Source organism: Danio rerio, chromosome 2 (genome assembly GCF_049306965.1).
Source record: "Danio rerio strain Tuebingen ecotype United States chromosome 2, GRCz12tu, whole genome shotgun sequence".
Taxonomy (NCBI): domain Eukaryota; kingdom Metazoa; phylum Chordata; class Actinopteri; order Cypriniformes; family Danionidae; genus Danio; species Danio rerio.
Window position 1 is genome coordinate 13,443,919 of NC_133177.1, and position 25,294 is coordinate 13,469,212.

General features: G+C 38.6%; 1 protein-coding gene across 31 annotated transcripts in view; it reads left to right on the plus strand.

Annotated features, from left to right (window-relative positions):
- Positions 1-25,067, plus strand: part of kmt2cb (lysine (K)-specific methyltransferase 2Cb) — a 189,975-nt gene extending 164,908 nt beyond the window's left edge. For all 31 annotated transcript variants that reach the window (XM_009298109.4, XM_017351380.3, XM_005163297.5 and 28 more), the window contains 13 exons: positions 1,437-1,615; positions 1,737-1,867; positions 5,828-6,035; positions 7,089-7,222; positions 7,403-7,504; positions 7,638-8,784; positions 10,239-10,375; positions 10,474-10,604; positions 13,499-13,670; positions 18,402-18,518; positions 18,604-18,677; positions 21,002-21,110; positions 23,251-25,067. In XM_009298109.4, coding sequence (XP_009296384.1) covers positions 1,437-1,615; positions 1,737-1,867; positions 5,828-6,035; positions 7,089-7,222; positions 7,403-7,504; positions 7,638-8,784; positions 10,239-10,375; positions 10,474-10,604; positions 13,499-13,670; positions 18,402-18,518; positions 18,604-18,677; positions 21,002-21,110; positions 23,251-23,343 — 2,734 coding nt within the window. In that variant the 3' untranslated portion in view covers positions 23,344-25,067. The remainder of the gene's footprint in view (positions 1-1,436; positions 1,616-1,736; positions 1,868-5,827; positions 6,036-7,088; positions 7,223-7,402; positions 7,505-7,637; positions 8,785-10,238; positions 10,376-10,473; positions 10,605-13,498; positions 13,671-18,401; positions 18,519-18,603; positions 18,678-21,001; positions 21,111-23,250) is intronic.
- The last annotated feature ends 227 nt before the right edge of the window (positions 25,068-25,294 follow it).

The window sequence follows — 25,294 nt, forward strand, 5'->3', positions numbered from 1 at the left end:
TAAATAAGAAACTAATAAACGGTCAAATTAAATTGTTAAAATAAAGGAGAAGCAAATTGGTTTGACTGTACAATGGAAATACCTTCACACTGTTGGTGTTAAATCATTTGCCATCTGTACACCGAGGAGTGATCTGCTCTCAGCCTGCAGGTGGGAGAGACCGCTGTACAAGGACTGGGCTGCCTGTTAGTACTCTGAGGCAGGGGAGGGGCTGACGGCATCACCCTCAGCTCATAGAGAAGTGTAGAGACGGTACAGTTTGGGCACATGAGTCTATACAAAATTTCCATTAACACAAAAAAAGTTGCAAGAGTAGTCACTAGTCGCTTTTTAAAAAATTTATTATAGGTTGGCAACACTGCCTGCATCACCTAAAACATAAAAACTGTGGGAAAAAGCAAAACACGAAAGACAACAAAAATTTTTTAAATCATTTTATTTCAGTAATAATAATAATTATTATTTTTAATAATTATTATTAAGAGTACTGATTGCACACACTTACCGAATCTGTAGACAGGATAATCACCACATATTGGAGCTGCGTCTTTTTTTAAAGGAGACGAGCAGCAAATCCGGATCTCACCATTGATGAGAAATGCTCTCAAGTAAAATATGTTCCAAACAAATGCTTTTCAGCCACGCATCGCGTACATGGATCCACACGAGTCCAGCAGGGCGCTCATAGAGAGAAAATGAAACAAAACCTTCACATTATGAAAGCAAGACTGGTGACCCGTATCTCCAAACAGTTTTTATTCTTTTCCCACAACTTTTGGCAACACGACGTGTGTTGTCTTTCTGCCGTCTGAACACTGTTTCAGGTACAGTCTAAGAAAGCTAGCATGCATATTAATGAAGTTGCAGCGCATACATAATGGAGCGCGCTGATTGGTTTGAACCAAGCCTTACTCATGAATGAATGCAACACACTCAGAGACGTAATATGGGACGCCCTGGTACAGACGTCCAGTCTACACACTGGAATACACGCTAAGATCTCATGGCCGTGACGCAGCTTAAAATATTTGTTTCAAACCGGAAGTACAAATTTTCTCAAAATAACGCAAAAACAACCAATTTTAACTTTTTAGTGAGATATATTTGTCTTAATAGTGTTTTTAGCAGTGTGGGACACATATACGAATATCAACAGCTCAAAAAATGTGTTTTGGTGTTTCGTGACCCTTAAATGTTGATCAAAACCTTCAAAAACCTTTAAGCTTTTTTTCAACCACAAATGTTTAACGATTGATGTGTAGTGTGTGTGTGTGTGTGTGTGTGTGTGTGTGTGTGTGTGTGTGTGTGTGTGTGTGTGTGTGTGTGTGTGTGTGTGTGTGTGTGTGTGTGTGTGTGTGTTTGTGTGTGTGTGTGTGTGTGTGTTTCCTGCCCTTTATTTATTAAATGTATAAATTGTATATATTTTATTCACACAGGGGACAGGAGCACTGTGAAGACAGAAACACCCCAGACAGCTTTGTTCCGTCTTCTTCCCCAGAAAGTGTGGTTGGCATGGAGATCAGTCGTTATCCTGATCTCTCATTGGTCAAGGAGGAACCTCCTTCACCAGCAATGTCTCCAGTAATTCCAATGTTTCCTGTCTTTAGAGACAAAGGTGACAAACTCCTTCCCTTTTATGCTAATAGTTTGATTTTAAAAGATACAATGACATGTGATCAAAGTGGAATGCATTTTTATTAATCTATTTATTTTTTCTGCTTATTTTGTTGGCTCAGATGTCAAATTACAAGAGGTCAAGACAGAGCCTTCATCAGTGTTTTTCGACTCTTCATTCAGATCAGTTCAGAATGGTTCTAACACTGGACTGGTGTCCATCGCCATCATGCTAAAGCCAGCTGCTGCTGAGGTGAGAAAAAGTAGTGGTCCACCAGAGAAATCAAGTCAAGTCAAGTTGGCTTTATTGTAATTTCAACAGTATACAGTGCAGTACACAGTAAAATGAAACAATGTTCCTTCAGGACCAAGGTGCTACATCAAACAACCTAATTTGACAACATAAAACAGGAATTTGCACTACTATAAAAATTTAGAGAATTAAATAAAATAAGATAAGATAAACTTAAATATAATAAATAAAATAAGAATAAGAGCACAAAGTGCGATTTGTGCAACATTTAGTGCAAATAACACAGGACAGACAAGGCAGGACAAGAAACAGTAATGCAGACAGTACACTACGGATGTTGTGCAAATTTTTGAGCAGATATAAATACTGTATGTGTGCACATTTGTCATTGAGGTAGAAATTTTATACAGAGTTTAAAATACAAAATAACAGTTGTGTACGTGTATGTGCGCGCGTGTGTGTGTGTGTGTGTGTATGTGTGTATAAATCAAATGTTAGAATAACTGGAGAGGTACTTGAAAAATTTGTCTGGGTTGACAGCAAAAAATATTGAGCAGGAAAAAAGAATAGATTCAAAGGTACATGCTTTGACTATTTAAATTCATAGTAGAGCAGTGGAAATGGAATGTAGTAGTAGAATAAATAATTTTCTTTTAACTATGAAAAAACTTTCCCATCCCAAGTTAGAAAATGCCGTACAAAACAGAATTTTTTGATCTGCAGAAGATATCGATTTAATATTTGTTATTTTTCATTATTACCTACCATGTTTCAGCAGTAACATCGACAAAATAATTACATTTAAGAACAGCTTTAAACAGCTGTAAAACAGCTTTAAAGTTTACAACAGATTTAGTTCACAAAAATCTGACATAACAAATCATTAGTAACAGCATCAGTCATGTCCACTCCGGCTCCAAGAATCTCATTTTGATAGTTTATATTGGATAGTTTATATTGTCAGGTGTGCAGGTAAAGGATCAGTAGAGGACACACATGTAGGACAGAAATGAGCTTTATTAATAATCCCAAAAAGAACAAAAACCAACAGCAAAAACTCTGTGAAGGGAAACACTAAACTACAGGTAGAACTTAGCTGGGCTGGGCTGGTAAAGCTTGGGGATAATTATTTGGGACCAAATGAGACTGGTATTGAAGGAGGAGCAGATAATAATGAAAAGCACAAGCTGTATGCAACACCACTTAAATTTGTTCCCTCTGCTGGTGTCCTTGCTGTGACCATGGCAGTAGTAAGTGTGCTTGCAGCTGGGTGGCGCTTTAACCATATTTTCAGCTTTGCCTTTTCACAAAATTATATGGAACGGTACTGTATGTGTACTTTATGTGATGTTATGTGTACAATTAAAATATAGTTTTGTTTGGTTGTCTTGATTTTCATTGTAATAAACATACATTTACACTACTGTATGTTTTAGAAAATAGATAATACATGGTAAGAAGTATAGCCCTAGTCTGCAATAATTAAGCAAATATAAGATTTAAGTTCTTTAGCCTTTATTGTGTTCTATTCATTTGTGTGGGGGAAAAAAAACATTCGATTTCTAAATTCTTTAGTTTTATTTAGTATATGAAAAATATCAAAATATGCAAACAAAGAAATAAATGAAACACAGATTTTAATGGCATTTGTTAAAACAACACAGGAAGAGACATGTTTTATAAAAGCTAATCAAATGTCTCTCATGCTGAACAATTTGTGGAAATCATGTTAAAGGGACAATAGGAGTGTAGACCTCTGAACTATGGTGCCTAACCAGAACCAAACAAGACAGAAGCATAGAGGGCAGACTGCAACAAACATGGAAAGATGGAGGAGAAAGACTTTTATTAGGGGTGCAGACTGGTCTCACGGTTTAGTTAGGTTAATATTATGATGTCATCGATTTGGTTCATTTCAAGATCACATGATGCATTGAAGCATCACTGTAAGAGAAACGGGTCCACAGTGAGATGAAGATTGTCAGAAATGGAGGTTTACAGTTTCCATTTAATACCTAGCAATGAATTAGTGTATTAGGTCCTACTGTACCTTCAGTGTCAGTGAAAGATTTTCCCAGAAAACTCACAAGCAGCTTTTTGAGTAGTTGGAGCTTTTTAATTACTCGTACTTCTTTTGTCTCGCCTATGCTACCATTAATATAGCCCATATGCAATCAATGATGTCAGTATGTAATAAACTGTGGTGATTTATCACTCAACCACTACCAAATCTGCTGCATCTGCATTGTAATGCATCGAAGTAGCAATACGTTTTGGCACACCTGAATTTATGTTTTTTTTTTTTTTTTTTTTTTTTTGGTTGAAAATCATCCAAGCATTGGAGAAAGCAAGTAATCACCAAGTGTTCAAACCTACAGTATCTCTACAGTATTATAACATAGACTCATTCTGAAAACATAGACCTATATACGTTTCTGGAGATCACAAATTATGTAGCCAGAAGTATGTATGGCTGCATTTAATTTTTTAAATGAACACCACAGGGCGGTATGATGCCGTTTCTTTTCATGCTTACCAGCTGACCGCTTACCTCCATATCGACAGCTTTCCTGATGTTACCAGTTAGCTTACCATGTATGTCTGTGGACTTACGATACAGAGAGGATTTAACCATGATGACAGGGTTTGAGTTTGGTAAGGAACAGTTTCAGAAAGTGGTGACAAAAGACAGACATAAACAGAATCCGACAAATAAAATGAACAAGTAAATAACAGGGTGAGATTATAGTAAAATTTGAAAATGTGGTAAAAATCAGGCGAGGGGTTTTCTTTTTTTAAAACTGTTGGTTGGGTTTAGGAAAGTGGGTGGGCGGGTCAATTTGTGCTTTTGAAAATACTATTGGTTGGGTTTAGGGAAGGAGGAGGGTGGAGTCTGGCAATCAGGCAGTAATTTAGTCAGTCAGTCAACAGCAGCATCTGGGGGATTTACATGTGAACAGCAGGCGCAAATGGCACTATCTATGACAAATCTGCATCAAAAAAACAATCAATTTTGACACCCTTGACTTTATTCGGGTTATTTGGTTCCAAATTATTCAAGCATTGTAGGAAGCAAGTAACTAGCGAGTGTTTAAACTTACATTATCTGCTAAACTTTGTTTAAGTAACAATAACAAGTTTGAAATAATGTTTCTAACTGAAATGGTATTGGTAAGAAATATGGGCTTGTTGTGCTATTCTTCTTTGCATTATTACATACACACTGTCTGTATGCATACAGAAGGACTCACTGCTATATTTGCTTTAGGATCTTTTCTCAGCAGCTGGAATATTTAAATTTATCTATTCTTTTATAATTAGACTGTAGACTAGAGAAACTGAAATCTACAGATAGTGCTGTGTATTAGCAATACACATAGACACGCAATGCTAATATTATGTTGTTAACATTAACAATTTAAGAACAAAGTATAGGCTAACAGTAATAATTTGCACAGTTTAATGTGACATGAGGTGATAAACATTTGATTTAATCACATTGGTAGTGCAAAGTGTAAGTAAAATGTTTGCCAAAAGTGACATGTTCCAATTTTATAGTATCCACTAGACAGTGCTGTGACAGACACCAGCATGAATCCTCGAAATACACTTCTCACTAATTCACAAGCTGCATAAAGATGATCAGTCCACCTTTAAGTGCAATTGCAGGTCTCAAATAGTTATAGAGACAAAGAGGCTAAACTTATGAACTACCGCTTTAAGTAACTATAAATCAGCTTGTTCATTGTTGATTTCTCCAGTTCAGTGTAAACCCTAGGAACAGCATGTTGTGAAGTAAAAAATATGAAACATTTCCCAAAATAAAAATACTGATAAACTACAGATATTAGAAACCACTGGTCATTGCTTTTCTTAGCAAACATACCTAAGACATTTCAAATGATGTGAGATAGAATAGCTAACCCTTTCTTATTCTGTACTTTCCTTTTTACTTTTTAGAACATCACTGATGTTGTTGCAGCCATTGCAGACCTGATCCGTGTGAAGATCCCCAGCAGCTATGAAGTCAGCAGTGGTCCAGGGGGCTCTTTTGGGGCTATCAAAACCTCAGTAGATCCACAGTGTCTAGCCTCTGCATTGCCAAATGGACCACGAGCACTACGACAAGCACCTCAGCACCTGCTTCTACAGCACAACCATAACAAAAGTAAGGAGAACCTACTGTATTACTGTTCTTAAATAAGGATAAGTATCATAAAACAAAAAAATTGTTTATATGATATGAAATATTTGTATGCATTATTTCTGACATTAATGGGACAATAATGAATGTTAAAATTACACCATTACATTGATAACATGAAGAACGATTATTGATTGCAATCAAATTGTTTCACCTTTTTTTGTTAACTTTGAAGTTTTGTTGCTGATAGTAAATCAATGTTGATTTGCAAACACCTCAAACAAAACTTTAACGCACTACTGATCTTGGACTGAACTCTAAGGATGGGCGATACCACGATTTTTTAATGTGATACAATACTGATTCTTTTTGTTACATTATTTACGATACCAATACCACCAATACCTCCTTTAAAACTCTCCTATAATGTCGGACAGAGGACGACTGATCAAATGAACACTGGGCAGCTTGTTTTTGTTCCGCTTCTTTATAAGTTTCAGAGTGTGTTGTCTGTAAGTGTTTATAAAAACTTCTTGTATTGTTGCTGTGTACAACTTACTTATCACAAAAAATTGCTTGTGCAATGATTTTTTTTTTTTGCTGATGAGCACCACAACACGCTGCGTTACCTCTCTGCCATCGTGTTATTTTGTAATGCAGAAGTGTGCGACTTCTGTGTGTTGAGGACGTAAGTTATCTGAAAAGCACGATCGCTCACAACATGTTTCGCCACAGATTGATTGGTGTAACATCTCATATACAAAGCTTCATTGACAATCCTCTACACATCGCTAAAACATTTAGTTATGCCGAAATTATTAAAATATAGTTAAAATATCGATACTGTTTAAAAAATATTGATACCAAATTAAACGCATCTGAGTATCGATATATCAATGTGCACATCCCTACAGAACTCTATCTTTTTGAATTCAGTTGTGTCAGATCACATATAAATGCCACAGTTTATTATTATTTTTTAATTTTTTTATTGCTTTTGTAATTACGTTTTAACTTGCAATCTGAGCAAGTGAGAGGAAACCTTTCTGTCTGCTGACAACTGTGGATTTCTTTCAGACATTGGTGGAGAGCAGTATAGGGATGGACAAGTAAGGCCAGGATCAAAGCAACAATGGTGTCAACACTGTAAAGTGGTTGTCCTGGGCAAAGGCGTGAGGAAAATTACCAAAGATGAAGAGGTCAAACCACAAGTAAATGTTCTATTTTCGATTGTTTGTTCACTGTAATGTACTGTAATAATTAGTATTTCTGAAATGTGATGGTACTGTATATATAAATGGAATCAGGTTGGACTTTATCTTAGTGATTGGGTCATTGTTGGCATTCTGCATCAGAAAATGTTTAAACCCATAATCTTGTCCTGTGTTCAGGAGTCTCGGTTATGTTCAGATGGTGGTTTGGTGTTCTGCAGCCACAGCTGTCTCATTCTGCATTCATCATCATCTCAGTCCAACGGGAATGCTGACAACAAGGTTTGCTTTCTCTGTCATAATCCATATGCAAACAGTTTTGAGATTTGGAGTTTTGAGTGTGGTTGATTTTATTTGAATAATGGTGAACTACTTTTAAATATGCATGTTATATGTATCCACATTGTATTTCCAGGCTTCTGTTCCTCTACTTTCTGAAAGTGCTTTGAAACAGAGCTTTTCTAAAGTCCAGCACCAGTACAGCAACAACATGTCCTCACTGGATGTCCATTGCCTGGCCCAACTCCAGCCCAAGCCATCTTCTCCTGCTCCGTACCTCCACATGGCTTTTGCACCAGCGAAAGCAATCAAGACAGAATCCAAACCTAGAAGCATATCAGAGGGCCATCTTAAAGTCACAGTCAAGCTAAAACCACGTTTGCACAGTCACTTAGAAGACAAACAATGGCATCACGGCAAACGCTGGAAAGGCCTGCGCTGGCGAAAGTGGACTATAGACATTGCAATGCCAAAAGTAGCCCCTCAATCTTCAGAGTCAGAATTGGAGGAGCGCTTGAAACAGCTCACCACATCTTTGCGGCCATGCTTAACCATCCGCGATCAGCGCCGCTGTTGTTTCTGCCAGCAGATTGGGGATGGGATGACGGATGGCCCTGCTAGGCTGCTCAACCTGGACTTGGACACATGGGTGCACCTCAACTGTGCCCTTTGGTCCTCAGAGGTCTATGAGACCCAAGCAGGTGCTTTGATCAATGTTGGTTTGGCCCGTCAGCGTGGACAAACTGTGGTTTGTGCATTTTGTCAACGCTTAGGTGCCACCAGTGGCTGCCATCGCCTGCGGTGCCTTAACATCTACCACTTTACTTGCGCCCTACAGGCTGGCTGTACATTTTTCAAGGATAAGACAATGCTCTGCCACCAGCACCGTCCACGCGGAGCTGGTGCTGCTGCTGGTTTACATGTAGAACATCAGCTGCGCTGTTTCTCAGTGTTCCGTCGCGTTTATGTACAGCGTGATGAACTGCGTCAGTTGGCGGCAGCCGTGCAGCAGCCGGAGCGTGGCCATACTTTCCGTGTGGGTAGTTTGCTTTTCCATGCAATGGGTCAGCTGCCTCCTGCCCTGATGCCCACATTTCACTCATCTACAGCCATCTTTCCACCTGGCTATGAAGCGACTCGCCTTTACTGGAGCATGCGACATGGTCAGAAGCGTTGCCGATATGTCTGCTCTGTAGAAGAGCATGAAGGGCGTGCCGAATTCAGCATTCGTGTCATTGAGCAGGGATATGAGGATCTGGTTCTGACTGATACCTCTGCTAAAGGTACATCGTCATTAGACTCTTTCCTAATTGTATTATGTTTGTTAATGACAGAGTTCCTGTTTCTCCTTAACAGAGTCTTATGTTTAATTTGATCATTTACTACATGTAAAGTCATTACGAGAAGACTGAATGTTCAAAGTAAAAATGCAGTGTTGTTGTGCATTCTCCAGACTCCTGGTTTTACAGCACTTTGCAATCAATGAGCATTGCACATCAGTGTCAAGCAATTGCTTATGATCTATAGTTTAATCACTTTAGTTTACCCTGTCTAAGGAATAAATCGACTGTAAAAATATTTCTTAACACATTCGATATAGAGATTTTACAAGTATCTTCTGTGTCATTTTTTGTAATCACATTGGCGAAAACCATTTATTGGTCATTATCCAATTTTCCAGTAGCTAAACTTAAAGAGCCCCTATTATGCATTTAAAAAGGTCATATTTTGGTTTAGGGGGTCTCCAACAACAGGCTGAAATGCATGCAAGGTCAAAAAAAACTTTCATCATCTTATAATATGCATTTATTTTTACATAATTATCCCAACGACTCCCATATGATTTGTTCAGCAATTAATTTGTTCCCAAACCCCTCCTTCACGCGATGCTAATCTGTGCTGATTGGTCCGATGACCCAGTCTGTTGTGATTGGACAACGTTCAGAGCGAGACAGACTGAAATCCCCACCATGGCTTATAAACAATTTTGAAGTAGTCAGAGTTCAGAGTATATGTGTGATCCCAATGCAGGAGTGCATTAAAGCCATGCAGTAAAACACCAGCATATTGCTCAATTCTTAACCATGACACACATTCAGTTTAAATCCACATAGTGGCAAAAGCTGAACTATTTTGAAACTTGACCGATGCAGATGTGTCGGAACACCTGACGGTGGCCAAAACAGCAAGAAAAAACAGAGGATCATGAGCTCATAGACGCGTTTAAATCCACAAAGAAAGCGGCACGTGCTGCGTTTTCACTTGAGTTCCATATCAACTTAACACCGACAGGGCTAAAAACTTGTTACCATGACGACTAATTTGAACCACTACAAGTCGACTCTTTTATGGATGAATCAATAGTTTTAAAGCCAGCACACTTACAGATTTAAACCTTAGCTGGATATTTCACTTCCCTTAGAGCTGTGTTCCACACTGCATGTAATGTCATTTTCAAAAACCCATATTAGGGCATATTCAAAACTATTTAATTCTTTTGTTATATTTGTTTTAGATTTTAAATTCATATCACCCTTAGATCACAAAAATAAAAGACTGTCCCAATCTATCCACTTGCTCATCATAAAATTATTTCAAATTAAATGCCGCTTTTAAGGTTCAATAATCACATTATCAATTTTTATTATCTTCATTTAAAATTTAATGTGACTAATTGTGTAACCATTATTTTGTCATTTTATTGGTGGGTGTGCTCATTTATATCCATGTCCTCTAGGAGTTTGGGAGAAGGTTCTTGGGCCTGTGGCTGAGAGGAGGGCAGAGACCGGCATGCTGAGACTCTTCCCCATCTATCTGAAGGGAGAGGATCTGTTTGGACTCACCATCTCAGCTGTTACCCGCATTGCTGAATCGGTAGTTACAATGAACCTTGATATTACTCACTGCATATTGTAACGTAAATTACATTTGTCACAATGAGCTAATTTTGTCAATTGTTACTCTTTTCAAAGTTGCCGGGCGTGGAGGCATGCTCAAGGTATCGCTTCCGGTACGGACGTAATCCCTTGTTGGTTCTGCCACTATCAATGAATTCATCTGGCAGTGCTCGTTCTGAATTGCAGACGTACCCCCAACATGAAAGGTCAGTAACTGTCCTAAAAATATTATTTCACTATTGTAAAAAATGAATGTGCTGATAAGTTGGTAAAAAAATACTTTTTAATGTCACTGAAAGAAGAACAAAAAAATTAAATAGGTCGTGATAGAGCTTTTGCAAACTATTTGATGAAGGTTAGATTTTTTTACGTTAATATAATGTGAATATCCTTGTTTTCTCATTCACATTAAACTATTTATTGATTCACATTAGTAACACTTTACTTGAAGAGCGTGTTCATAGCACTGTAATGAAACCTTTATAATCAAATCCCTTTACAAAACCCATATGAAATGGACTATCTATAAACCATAGAATAAAGCCATCACAAGGAGATGTAGGTCATTTTCCTTTTTAAAAACACAATATGTCTAACTTCACTGTTACACAATCATGTTCCTTCACAGAAGAAGCCAAATTACTTGAAAAGTCATTGTCAGGCATGGGATAACATTAAAGTTGAAATTTTTAGGAAATATATTGATTGATATATTTACATTAGGTCATTAGATGTGCTGCTGTAGCGGCTGCAAAAGGTGAACTTTTTGCAGTTAAAAGGGTTAAAATTGTGCATGTGATACTTGTGATCATAGAAATCATCTGAATGTTTCTTTCAATTTGTGTATTTCTATAGCTCTTTTACAATGTAAATTGTGTCAAATCGGCTTAACATAGATGATGTAGTAAATTGAAACTGCTTTAGTCATTTTTAGAGTTAAAGTTCAGATTAGTTTAGTTCAGTTCAGTGTAATTTAAATGTCTCCCCTGCTGAAAAATTCAGCTTAAACCAGCCTAGGATGGTTGGCTGGTTTTAGAGGGGTTTTGGCCCGGTCTAAAACCAGGCTGGTCTACCAGCTTAAACCACCCAACCATCCTGGGCTGGTTTAAGCTGGATTTTTCAGCAGAGACTACTATAAATCTAAACACTGTAGAGCAATCCAGCGATGCACAAGTCCCAAACAATTCCCACAAGTCCCAAACCAAGCAAGCCAGTGGCAACAGCAGCGAGGAACAAACTTCACCAATAGACAACAGTGAAGGGGAAAAAACTGGCTTAGTTTGGCACGACCACTCATCCTATAACCACACTTTGCTGGAGTCTGAAGACTGCTGAACGACCATCGTGGAGAAGCTGCAAGTCTGAGTAGGACACCGACGGGTGTTCAGTCGAGCCCACAGGATTAATGCGAAGACTTGTATGTCACTGGGGTCTTTTAGGAATGAGTCTCAGGCTCTCAATTTGTCCATGACCACTACAGTATCTGCTTAGAATATGGGTCAGGTCCAGGATTTAGAGACCTTGGAATAAGGAGAAACAGACTAACATAAGCGCAGATACTGTTCAAGTTATGACTTTTAAGAAGTGTTCCCAACTCCGGCTGCCCTTATTAATGCAGCCTATTAACCCTTTAGAAGATTTGGATTTCAAAAGTTATGCAGTTGGGTTTTATGTGTCTGCTAATGCAAAGAGATGTGTCTTTAATCTAATTTTAAAATGAGGGAGTGTGTTCATGAAGTTCATTAAATTAAATTATGTTTTGGAGGCAGTAAATGGTGAGGTTTTTTTTTCGAATCTGTCAGGAGTTCTAACAGTTTGGGTTTTTCAGTTTGGGTCAGTGTTTTTCTGAGTGTTTTTTTAAAAAAATGATGGCTTTGTCTCTATTTATTTTAGGAAAGTGCTTGAAACACATATGTTTGTTTACATTTAAATAGACCTTTTTATACATTTCACTCGATAGCCATCTTTGAAATGCCTTTCGGCAGTATGCTCGGGCATTTTGTTTGAATAAGGAAACATCAAATTCTCAATAACTGCTTGCCAAGCTTATAAATGAACTTCAAATAAGGAATCACTAACAAAATTAAACAACGACTATGTTTTTAGTTTCATTTTTAAACGTTAGAATCACACAAAATCTAAAGAAACTCATGTCTGGCCTGAACCCTCTGCCAGAGAATAGTCAGTCTATAGCGATTGATGATTAGCTATTTTACAAGAAGGCGGACCGTATATCGATCAATGATTGACTCCTTTACTCGAAGGCAAGCTTTATTTGCCATATAAACACTTTTCCCCATTCAAAATGATACGAGTGACATGTCTTATGTATAATAGTCTTTGTTTATACTGGAATTTTATCTATATATGTTTTATAATGGTGTTTTACAGTTCAGCTAAATAGATTAAATGTGTTGTCTCTACTGTGTTCTACTGTACATATTATAATGAAGGTCCTATTATTTTTGTCAAGTGATGTTGCTGGACAGTTTTGTTAAGTTATTTTATTAGTTATGTATTGAATTTAGGGTGTATGTTTAAAGGCAGATACATTGAAGGTTGATAGTGCTGAAAAAGATGTTATTAGATCGAAATCAACAGCTATATGGTATCAGCATCGGTATCATCAACAGATATAATACCATCCCATGTTCAAATCAAGAAAATAGATGCTTGGCAAGGAGATGACCTTACTCTTTTCCCAGTGAACCTGAAGCTCCAACTGGCAGATTAATTGTAAATATAATTCTCAGGTCTCATTGTAAGTTAACCAGAGTGGCTTTTCAGAAAATGCGTTTCTGGTTATAGGGAATACCCACATATTACTGTGCTAGTCATTACCTTAGCATGGTCATAGACATGCACTCACTGGATGCGACTCACAAATAATGTCTTCACATGCTGGATGCCTAGACATGTGACAGTCATTTATAGCATACAGTAATAAATGTTCTAAGGTATTTTGATACCCAGGCTTTTTTGAAGCTGATCCTTCAAAGACACTTTCTTAAGAGAGCAGTGATTTGTTTAAAGGTCATTTTATGACCCCTTTAATAAAATGTTTTAATTTTCTGTCTTTGTCCCTGATATACTCCCACAGGGTGAAGATCCTCTCATCATGGCCCAGAATATCTCGCTGTATCCAGAACTCAACCGTGGCAGCTAGTGCATCATCTCACAGTAAACACTTTGTGCACTCGAAGTCATCTCAGTACCGCCGGCTCGCCAGTGACTGGAAGTCAAATGTATATCTGGCACACTCCCGCATCCAGGTGAGACCATGCACATGAGCTACATCATGTAGAACAACATGTTTGGTTGATTGAACATGATTTTTCCTTCACCAAACTAGACAGATTTCTTTGAGAATCTTGGGTCCATGTGGGTTGGAATACGTCTTCTGTCGTATTTGTGATGATTGGAGTGCAGTTCAACAGATGTTTCATCTGATTCATTTACCACTTTTCCAAATGATCAAGTAGAATTCAAGTTATTATTTGTTGCTCTTACAACTGGGATCGATTACAAGACTTTTTAAAGGTATTGTATAGGGCAGGGGTTTTCAAAGTGTGAGGCGCGCCTCCCCTGGGGGGCGCCAGAGCATGTCAGGGGAGGCGTGGGAAAAAAATATAATATAATAAAAATATAATTATTAAGTTTAATTATTATATGTATTTTTTATTATATTTAAATGTTTTAATTAAACAAAGAAAAAAAAATACGTCAAATATAAGAAAACCTTTTTTACCCAGAAGGCCATAGCTGTGAATTCGCTTCTGTTTGGCAAGCCCGCCAATACAGGTATATGCCTGCTAATACAATGGGTCGGTTTCTGAGACCCACCCCGATTCAAAGCTGTAATGAAGTTCACGGCTCTTTGGCCGCCGGGAAGAAGGAGGCAGAGAACTGAAGCAGTTTTAAAGTGGTTTATTAATGACAGTGACGGCAGCTCTGTCTAAACCAAAACAAACGGACGGCAGATCCTCACGGAGACTGCCGTCAAACTGAAAGCAAAAGTAAAATATGTCCGGGTCCGGTCCTCCCTCGGCTTCCTCTGCCCTTGTTCCTCCTTTTATGATCCAGAGCTCCAAGTGTATCCACTTACGCGGTGGCCTCACTCCGTTCCCACGGCGCTCGGCCACGCCCCCTAGCCACAAAAGCCTTCAAGTTCAGGGCTTAAACCCAAAAGACGACGATATGATGATCAGTATTTGAGTTTATGATTTATGTGGACAGGACCAGCTGATGAACCACGACCTTTATGTGTGGTTTGTCAAAATATTTTGGCTAATGACAGCATTAGACCCACTAAACTTCCACTATTTTGACTGGGATAGACAGTTCTTGGAACTGTTCTATTCATATTGAACCATCATCCTAGTTTTAAAAACGTTACATTAAAATACTTGTTATTACTCTGTAAATAATTGCACTTTCATGCAAATGATGATAAAAGTGAGTTAACAGTCTGACATCTGTCTGTGTCTTTATATATACTGTGTGTATGTATATATATATATATATATATATATATATATATATATATGTGTGTGTGTGTGTGTGTGTGTGTGTGTGTGTGTGTGTGTGTGTGTGTGTGTGTGTGTGTGTGTGTGTGTGTGTGTGTGTGCGTGTTTGGGAGGAAGGGGGCGCCAATGGATAAGTTGTGTCAAAAGGGAGGCCCACTGTCTTAGACTTTGAAAAACCCTGGTATAGGGTAAAACACTGCACTGAGGATGCCATAGTTCACGGCCTTTACATTGCAAGTCACCTAGAGCATGCACAAATTGATGTAAGGCTGCTTGTCATAGATTATAGCTCAGCTTTTTAATACTATCATTAGTGATACACTAATAAAAAAATTGCTACAACGCCCACCTTATATATATGAACGGATAAAGAATGCTCTGGTTACTAAAGTAACCCTCGTTCCCAGAGGGGGGAACGGAAATGTTATAGTGGATTTAATCCACTTATGGGAATTTCGTTCGTCTGAAAGAATACGTAAACGGGCCAATGAAATTGACAGTGTCAGCTTGCGCACCTGATGCTTGTTGCAATCAATTTAGCAATAAAAGCACAGCGAAAGCTAGGTGAGGCATCCTTTTTAAGCTGAAGAGACTGATACTTACAGCTAAGGGACAATCATTATGGCGATAGCATTTCCGTTCCATTTAATAACCAGAGCGTTCCCCTTCGGATGGGGAACTTCAATGCTATAGTGGATAGACCGTCTTCTCAAAGCCTGTGAGCCACTGGCGGAGTGGGCTTACCCATCGCATCAGACTGCTCTTTCTCTGCCTTGAATTCCTGGGTGAATTCACAGACGGTGTCACCGAACAGGCCAGCCTGGGATATGGGGGAGTCAAGAAAGCAGCCCGTCGACTTTGCGCAAATCAGCCAGGTTTAGCCAGAGGTGGCGCTCCTGGACCACTAATGTGGACATAGTCCTCCCCAAAGCACACACAGCGGACTTAGTGGTCCGAAGAGCATAGTCAGTTGCAGTGCGGAGCTTGTGTAGCAAGCTTGGGTCAGACCCACCCTTGTGCAGCTGGGCCAGCGCCTGCAATTAATAGGGCTGGTAGGTGGCCATAGCGTGCAAAGCGGAAGCAGCCTGGCTTGCAGCTTTGTAAGCTCTGGCTCCGAGGGAGGCAGATAACCTACAGGCTTTGGACAGGAGACGTGGTGGACCCCGCCAAGAGGAGGCACCACGCGGACAAAAAATTGATCACAATATCACGCTTAACCTAAGGGATCGCCTCATACTCCCTGGCTGCTTCAAGAGTCAAGAGTGGTGAGGGCGGAGGGACACGCAGCACGGGCAGAAAAAGGTGGCAGGACTGCGTGAGCCTACTGTGCACCTTGGGGAAGAAGGGGACGTGAGGCTTCGAAGGCTTGGCCCTCTTGTCCTCCACGTAGCACTCATGTAGTCGGTCTGGCCGAGCTGGGGAAAAACCATCTCCAACCCTGTGGCCGAAGCAGCCCGGTAAAGCACGGCTAACATGTTCGTTTCAGGATCCGTGACAGCGCTTACCTGCCCGGAGGGGGCGAGCTGGTCTGGATCCTTGCAGTGGACGTCTGGTCCCCGGTGTCATCGAGCGTAAGGGCTACCATTTGGTTAGACGGATCGCTTCCCCCAGCTCGAAGCTTGGATGGAGCGTTTGGATGAGCGAGAGGTCTACGGACCCAGAGGTGATGGATAATTTCCCACTGGAACCCCTTAGACCTGCCCGAGTGCCCGCTGCAGTGCAGAGGACAGCTGGGGTGGTTCGCCCTTTTGCAAGAGCTTGCCGCGATCTTAGCAGTGCAACAGACATGCCATCGCAATGATGACACGATTTGCCCGCAAGCACCGCATTAACATGCTGGACCCCCAGACATGCAACGCAGTGCTCATGCCTATCATCCGGGGACAGGAAAACACCGCATCCAGAAACGCAGTCGGAGCGCCATCTTGAAAAGGACGTGCTACACGACTGTGTTGCTCTTTTAGGAAATTTGCAAAAATACGCACCGCTCTGGAGGAACGGACCCAAAGAACACCAGGCAAGAGCTCGACCGTCTGCTGCTGCGTGTACACACTCTGGACCGGAACACAGCTCTCGTTTGCTTGAAATCGCTGGATATCATCAGGAAGAACCCTCATCGACTCTCTTAGAAGGCTGTAGAAGTCTCTGAAGCAAAAAGGATGCCTCACCTTGCTTTCACTGTACTTTAATTGTTAAATTGATTGCATCAGGTGCGCAAGCTAACGCTGCCAATTTATTGACATTTCATTAGCCCGTTTACATACACTTTCAGACTATTGGCTTTCTGAACGAAATTGCCATAAGTGGATTAAATCCACTATAGCATTGAAGTTCCCCATCCGAAGGGCAACTTTTATTCAATTCATCACAAACTGACATCTGTTTCTTATGTATCACTCAGACCTGGAACACCTCAGGGTTATGTGCTGAGTTCACTAATGTATACTCTATACCAGGGCTGCCCAATTCTGTCCTTTGAGATCTACCATCCTGCAGAGTTCAGCTGCAACCTTGATCAAACACACCTGTCTTTAATTATCAAGTATTCCTCCTTTAGATCCCACTTAGTTGGTTTAGCTGTTTTGGATCAGGGTTGGAGCTGAACTCTTAAAAAGGGTGGATCACCAGAAACAGAATTGAGCAACCCTGCTTTATACCTACACTTGTGTTCCAGCCCACCCCACAACAAAACAGTGGCTGGACTTATTTTAGGATTTCAGGAGTGGATGAGAAAGCAATTAGAGAAGAGGTGTAGCATTTAACAGATCGGTGCACCTTCATTTAATCTTCATTTACATAGCACCAAGGAGGTCATTATTGACTTTAGCAGGAATGAGAAAGTCCATGCCCCCTCTACATAAATGGAAACCACGTAGACAGAATAACACAATTTAAGTGCATCAGAATACACAATTCAGAGACACTTTCAAGGATTACCAACATCACATCATTACATCATCACAAAAAGTCATTACAGAATATCATATATTTAGCTCGAAATGTCACTGATTGCCCCCTAACTCCTGGTGCTCCTAATGTGACTGATTCACTGATAATGTTTTTGACGCTACACACTACAATGCAAAGGTTTGCAGAAATAAGTTTTAAATAAAAGAGCAACAATAATACTGTGCTAACTGACACTTATCATGACTGGTTTTCATCAAATCAACTCAGATCATTAATCACAGTATTATCATTGCTGTTTAAATTGTATTTAAATCTACTTTTTCAACTGAACCAAAGAACTTTGCTGAAAAATAACGTGGCCTAAAGTAAACCTTAATGGAATGGCTATTAAATTTGAGTGTGTAACTTTTTACCCATGTTTGAGGGTTTGTAGATGAAAGTAAGCTACAGGTATAGCTCTTTTAATTTTGTATATGAAAATGATTTGAGTGTATAGAATGTAACCTGTTTGTGCATGAGCATTAGTCTTGGGTGTTGATGCAAGTCTAATGCATCTCGTGTCTGCAGGGTCTTGGCCTGTTTGCAGCACGTGCCATTGAGAAGCAGACCATGGTGATTGAATACATGGGGGATATTCTACGCACTGAGGTGGCCATGAGGAGAGAGCTGCTGTACAAGGCTAAGGTAAAGCATGCTCAACCAATGAGAGAATGATGTGGAATGCTGTCTTAATATGTTCTTCTAAGTCTGTGTGGATTGTTTCCTACAGAACCGGCCAGCGTACATGTTCTGCATTGACAGTGAGCGAGTTATTGATGCAACCAACTCTGGAAGCCCTGCAAGGTTAGATATTATCTTGACCTGTCATTTGAGCATTGTAATATGTACATTACCCACATAGCAAAAATTTCCTGACCCAACTCCTGGCCACACAATCACTTTTCACCTCAATCCAAATACACTTTCCGACCACACTAACCTGGAGTTTAGGAGCCCTGAAAATGCTTTTTGAAAATGCTGAAGAGGCCATTTTTGTTTTAAAATGCTGCTGCTCCGTGTCAGTGTGGATGGGGGAAAACAGAGACATCTGGAAATGGAGGCATGGCTGCAGAAATTCGCTGCATCTAATTGGGGTTTTCTCAATATTTAAGTACACAAAGTTCAGTCTTGCATTCTTTCCTTGTAAGTTCTGACTTCACAAGTTTGTTATGGAAAACAAATTCCCGAAAACAAGTTCCCAAGAATACATTAGGTAATCTTTCAAAAGAGACCAGTCACTGTTTCAAAGGAAAAGACACATGGTACCACACCCTAATCAGTTAATTAGCTAAAAACACCTGCAAAGGCCCTAAGTGGTGACACCTTGCACAAGGAGGGCAAGACACAAAAGGTCATTACAAAAGAGGCTGGCTATTCACACAGCTCTGTGTCCAACCTTAATAGAGAGGCGAAGAGAAGACAAATATTTGGTTGAAAAAAAGTGTACAAGCAATAGGGATAACTGCACCCTGGAGAGAATTGTGAAACAAAACCCATTCAAAAATGTGGGGTAAAGAGTGGACTGAAGCTGGAGTCACTGATACAAGAACCACTACGCACAGACGTATGCAAGACATGGGTTTTAGCAGTCACATTCCTTGTGTCAGGCTACTCTTGAACAGATGGCATCAAAAGATTCCTAAACTAAAGACTGGACTGCTGCCGAGTGCTCCAAAATTATGCTCATTTATGAAAGTAAAATTTCCATTTCCTTTTAAAATCAGGGTCCCAGACTTTGGAGGAATAGAGGAAAGGCACACAATCCATGTTGCTTGAGGTTCAGACTAAAGTTTCCACAATCAGTGATGGTTTGGTGTGCCATATCACCTGCTGGTGTTACTCCACTGTGTTTGGTGAGGTCCATGGTTAATGCAGCTCTACACCAGGACGTTTAAGAGCACCTCATGCGTCCTGCTGCTGACCAACTTAATGAAGATGCAGATTTCATTTTCTAACAGGACTTGGCACCTGCACACAGTGCTAAAGCTACCAGTACCTGGGATTTGGGGATCATGGTATCCCTGTTCATAATTAGCCAAACTCACCTGACCTTAACCACATAGGAAATCTGTGGACTATTGTAAAGGGGAAGATGCTGTATGCCAGACCCAACAATGCAGAAGAGCTGAAGGCCACTATCAGAGCATCATGGGCTCTCATATAATCCAAGCAGTGCCACAGACTGATTAGCCGTATGTCACGGTGCATTGCTGCAGTAATTCAGGCAATGGTCATACTTTTCATGTTCATTACTTTTCAGTTGGCCAAGATTTAAAAAAAAAAAAAAACCTTTCTTTGTCTTGGTCCTAAGCAATATTCAAATTTTCTGAGACATTAAATTTGGGGTTTTTGTTAGTTGTCATCAAAATCATCAAAATTAAAATAAATAAACACTTGAATATTTTACTCTGTGTGAAATGAATGTATACATTATACAAGTTTCACTAAAAATAGTGAGAAGTAGAAAGAATCTTTTTAAATTACTTCTAGTTTGGGCGACTAATCTAATGTATTTGCACAAATATTTTTGTGTATTCTATAGAAAATAATCATTTAAAAAAGAGATTTGTGAGGAGTGTACTCATTTATGCTGAGTGAGCACTGAATAACCATATATCCATCATCCACAATGCTGTGCCAATAATTTTATATTTAATATATTTGGAATTAAATTCCTTCATTTGATTCAAAGCTTATTTTTTGTCATCATTACTCCAACTCTCAGCATCAAGTGATCCTTCTGAAATCATTCTAAAATGTAGAAATGTTTCTAATTATATTGAAATCAGTAGATAAAATCATGATATTTTTATTTTATTATTTTTCGCTGAATAGAAGGTTTATTTGTAAAAAAGAATACAGCTATGTGAAATATTTTGTAACATTGAAAATGTATTTTCTGTCATTTGTAAACAGTTTAATGCATCCTTAGTAAAGTAAAAAATTCATATTAAATAAAAAAATAAGAATAGTGTTGAATAGTGTAATAAGTTAAACTAGTATATACATTTTCTTGCACTGTTTCTGCTACAGGAGTCTTTTCTGTGCAGTTTGAAGTACAGTTATGCTCACTGAATAACTACAACCGCTTTAATAATGATTTAAGATTTATTTCATTTATTTTTTAGGTACATAAATCATTCATGCTCACCAAATTGTGTGGCTGAGGTTGTGACGTTTGAGCGGGGCTACAAGATCATCATCAGTGCTGCCTGCAGGATTGAGAGAGGAGAAGAGGTGAGATTTTATCTGTCATTTATTGTCATGCACACTAAATAAAATAACTTCATTTGCTAATGCCACAAACACAACCGATACTTTTTCTGTTTGTTTTCTTATATATTCATATATTGATATCGGATTGTATAGGACATTTAGTTGTACATTAGTTTTGCATTTAGTTTTTGTTTATTGTTACCTGACTTACAATCTCATGTTAGGTCAATAGGTGGTCTTTAGCAACTCAAACACATCAACCACATGAGCAGTTACACTCTGAAAGCAATATTAATAAATGTGTGGTTGACTACTTCTGAAAGGGGTCAACAGTTGAAAAGCTTCTAACTTTTTAGACTTTGTTTAAACATGTAACATCATCCACCTATGATCAAACTAACTGCAATGTATCATAGTACCTGGTATCAAAATAGCATTAAAGAGATGAAACGAGATTTGACAATGATCCCAAGCACACAGCAAATTTACCACAGAACAGCTGAAAATAAACCTCAAGCTGTTGCAGTAGTCCAGTCAAAGTCCAGACCTCATACTAATTGTAATGCTGTGGCAAGAGCTGTGCAAAAACTCATGACTTTAGGTAATTACTTCTAAAGTGGATCTACAGAATCATAGGCTGTCCTACTACTTTCTATCTTGGCTTTTTTTTTGTTAAATAAATTTGAATAACAAAACATAAGGCGTAATTTTAACAGTCTAGGAGTTAAGTCTAAAGGCTGATTTATACTTCTGCGTCAAGCGTATGCGTAGGCTACGACGTGGCCTATGCATGGACGCATAGCCCTCGTCGTGGCCATCATTGGTGCAGGTGCTGATGCGCACCTCTCAAAAAATGTAACTACACGTCGCAACGACATGTAGCACAAGCTCTGTGATTGGTCGGCTTGGTTAACGCTGGCGAGTGTGGGCAGGACCGAGAGCCGCGCGAGCCCGGTGGAGCTATTGTGTACAAGTGTGGATTCCCATAAAGTAGCTCTGGATGGAAAGTTTTGTTTTGTGTGTGCCTCATGTTAAAGTTGTTGCACATCCGCCGGTTTCTGCATCAAAATGATAGAGTTTGAACCACTTGTACATTAAGGAAGTGTTCAGAAAAAAACAAAACATCAGCGAAGAACCTCAACACAGAGGAACATTAACACCTTACTGCCAACTAGCATTTCGGAAGTGTTATCGCAGAGCAACAGAAATAGCGCGCAGAAGTATGACTGCACAGCTACGCGCATTGCATGCGTCGTGGGTCACGCCGATCACTTGACGCAGAAGTATAAACCAGGCTTAAAGTGCATGCCGCTTAAGCATTAAGGGTGTGTCAGAATCCACTATTTATGCTATTTTGAGGACGGAAAAATACGGTTTGTGATACGGCGCATGTTTTAACAGGGTTGTGGTTATTTTCTTAATAAGCTAAGAGTGTGTTTTGAGCATGAAGTGCATTAAACCAATCAGAGTCTCGTCTCCCATTCCCTTTTTCAGTTTGTCTCAAAATAGCAACACACCAACAATGTGGCTTAACACTCCTTCAATCATGATTCCATAAAGTGGTGCAAATGAATGAAAGATGTGACAATTAGGGTTGCGCTGGACTAAAAATAGCAACAAATCACGTCATACACGTCTTGTGCCTTATTGCGCCAGGTGTATGATAGGGTTCAAAATATAAGAGTACAAAGAAATGATAGGGAAAAATGTATTATTAACAACTCCTAAACAGATAAATAAAACAAATAAAACAAACAGTGTATGTGAAATGCTTGTTACGCACACATATCTCTGTTGAGGCTTGTTTGCATTAAGGATGATAAAGAGTAACTATATAAGCATTCACAATAATGTCCTATTGGTTTTGCAGTAGTTTGTTTGTTTGTTTGTTTTGTTTTGTTTGTTTGTTTGTATCTTCCTCAGGATGAACTCTCATTCAGATTTTTCATCAGCAGGAAAAAAAAATGTGGATAGTGATCCAGTGACTTTTTTTTCTTCTACATTCAGAAAGATCTTTTTGAAACTATTCCCATAATGTCCTTGCGAACTGGCCTTGATTTTCTTCTTTATTATGTGATGAAATATTGAAAAACAGCAAAGTATTCTGTCTGTAAACCTTATGATCTGAGATTTAACCCACTTTTGAATGGTTTTGTTGCAGCTCTGCTATGATTACAAGCTCACTCCTGTTAACGATCAGAGCAAGATCCCATGTCACTGTGGAGCAGCCAAATGTCGCAAGTGGATCAACTGAAAAACTCCAACTATGAGCTGGCAGTTCACCAGGGGAGACATTAGGAAACATTTCTAAATGTGCAAAACTAAGAGGAAAACACAACGCAAGAGTACAGCATTGTGTGAGAGCCATTCGTATCATTTTCTTGACTTGAAAGGAAAAGGTTCAGTTTTTTGCATGTGCCACGAGTCTGTGTGTGTGTATGTGTGTGTCAGATTGAATGTGTGTGTCACATGGGGCAGACTTCACCAGCAAAAGAGGATGAGAAATGAACGAAAGTATTGTGTTGGGTATCGCCTTATAGGTCGATGGTAAGGGTAACCCATTTGTACGGCGTGATCTGTAGAGACTGTATCGTAGAACTCAATGTAGAACATCACTGAATGGAGAATGTACGGAATTGACTTCCGCAAAGGGAAAACATGTTGCACTAAAAAAACAAAAAATCAAAAAGAAAAAAAGGAAAACAAAGTCACAAAAATAAATGAAAAAATACTTGATTCCATGAGTCAGTTTTATCCTAGATATCTCTCATTGTTTAGTGTAAGAAAATAAAGATGTTATGTATTTATTACTGTGCGAGTGAATGAATGGGCCTATTTTAATAGCAGTTTGATGCTGATAAAAAGGATGCCTGACGCAGTTTGAGATTCTGTTACAGACTCTGTAAATACAGTGTAAATATAGAGAAATATCTGAATGATTGACCAAATACTACCTTCATTCACTACCTTATTCATCTTGATGTTCAGATATTTTAGACGTGCTTGTTTTGTTTTGCTTTGCTTTTGCTCTTCTTTCTTTTCCCCATTGGAAATAATTTAACTGGCACATCATGATACCACGTGTAATTATTGCAAAGGTGACTTCACAAGAAAAGTATTTTCTCTGTTTAGGATGTGGTATTTGTAGTGGTTTTGTGGTTTTTACGTTAGTGCTGACCATATTGTTGGTTTTCGTTTTAATTTCATTCCATTTTATGCTCTGCTGCTGATAGCAGCTGTTCAAAGCAGAGCAGAGTTCAAAGCAAGTGACTTTCTAGTAAATCAGGTGGGATTGTAGATGTAGAGATAACTGTGAAATGAACTTTAAACCTCACACACCGATTATGAAATCACAAGCAACATGCACAAGTAGCTCTTTTTTTAAAATATATATATATAAATACAGACCGTCGTATGGATTTTATAAATGAACGAGAATAAGAAGTCATTTTTGGATGGTGTTATGAGCAGGAATCGCTGAACGAAGGGCCAGGTTAACTCTCTGAAAAATCTCAAATATGTACATATGAAAAATAGATGCTTGTATTAGTTTTATTGATTGAAGTGAAGCGCTATTCGTTTTGTAGCCAAAAATGTTTTTAACATTTCACATGCCTTGTTATTTCAATTTGGAAGTTTCTGTGTGCACAATTTCACGTTGAAAATGGACAGTTTAGACTTTGTATTGTAATGGGCATGAATTTTTTCAAAAAAAAAAAAAAAAAAAAAGAGTCAGTTGTATATATTTTTTTTCTTCAAATGAACAGCTGTGACAAAATTGTTTTATGGATATTTTCCTTGTCTTGTAACATACATCATTTTCCTAGTGTTGTTCTTTTGTTTAATTTTTTTTCTCTCTGTATAGTAGTCTAAATTGTTTTGGAAACTGAAACTTTTTTGAGTACACAGAATGATATAGGGTTTGGTATTTGAGGAACTGAATTTACAAAAAAATAAAAAATAAAATATTTTACATGATTGATGCACAACTTCTTTTTTCTTCTGCCAATTTGTTGAAGCCTCTTTTTTTATTAAAAAAATACATTTGAAGAATTTAAGTTATAATTGCTTAATAATAATAATAATAATAATAATAATATTTGATGTTTAAAAAATATTCTAAAAATGAAATGAAATTTCATGATACAACAATTAGTTTTATAATATTCTCTGAATGCATTTTTACATTTAACGCACAACAGTGA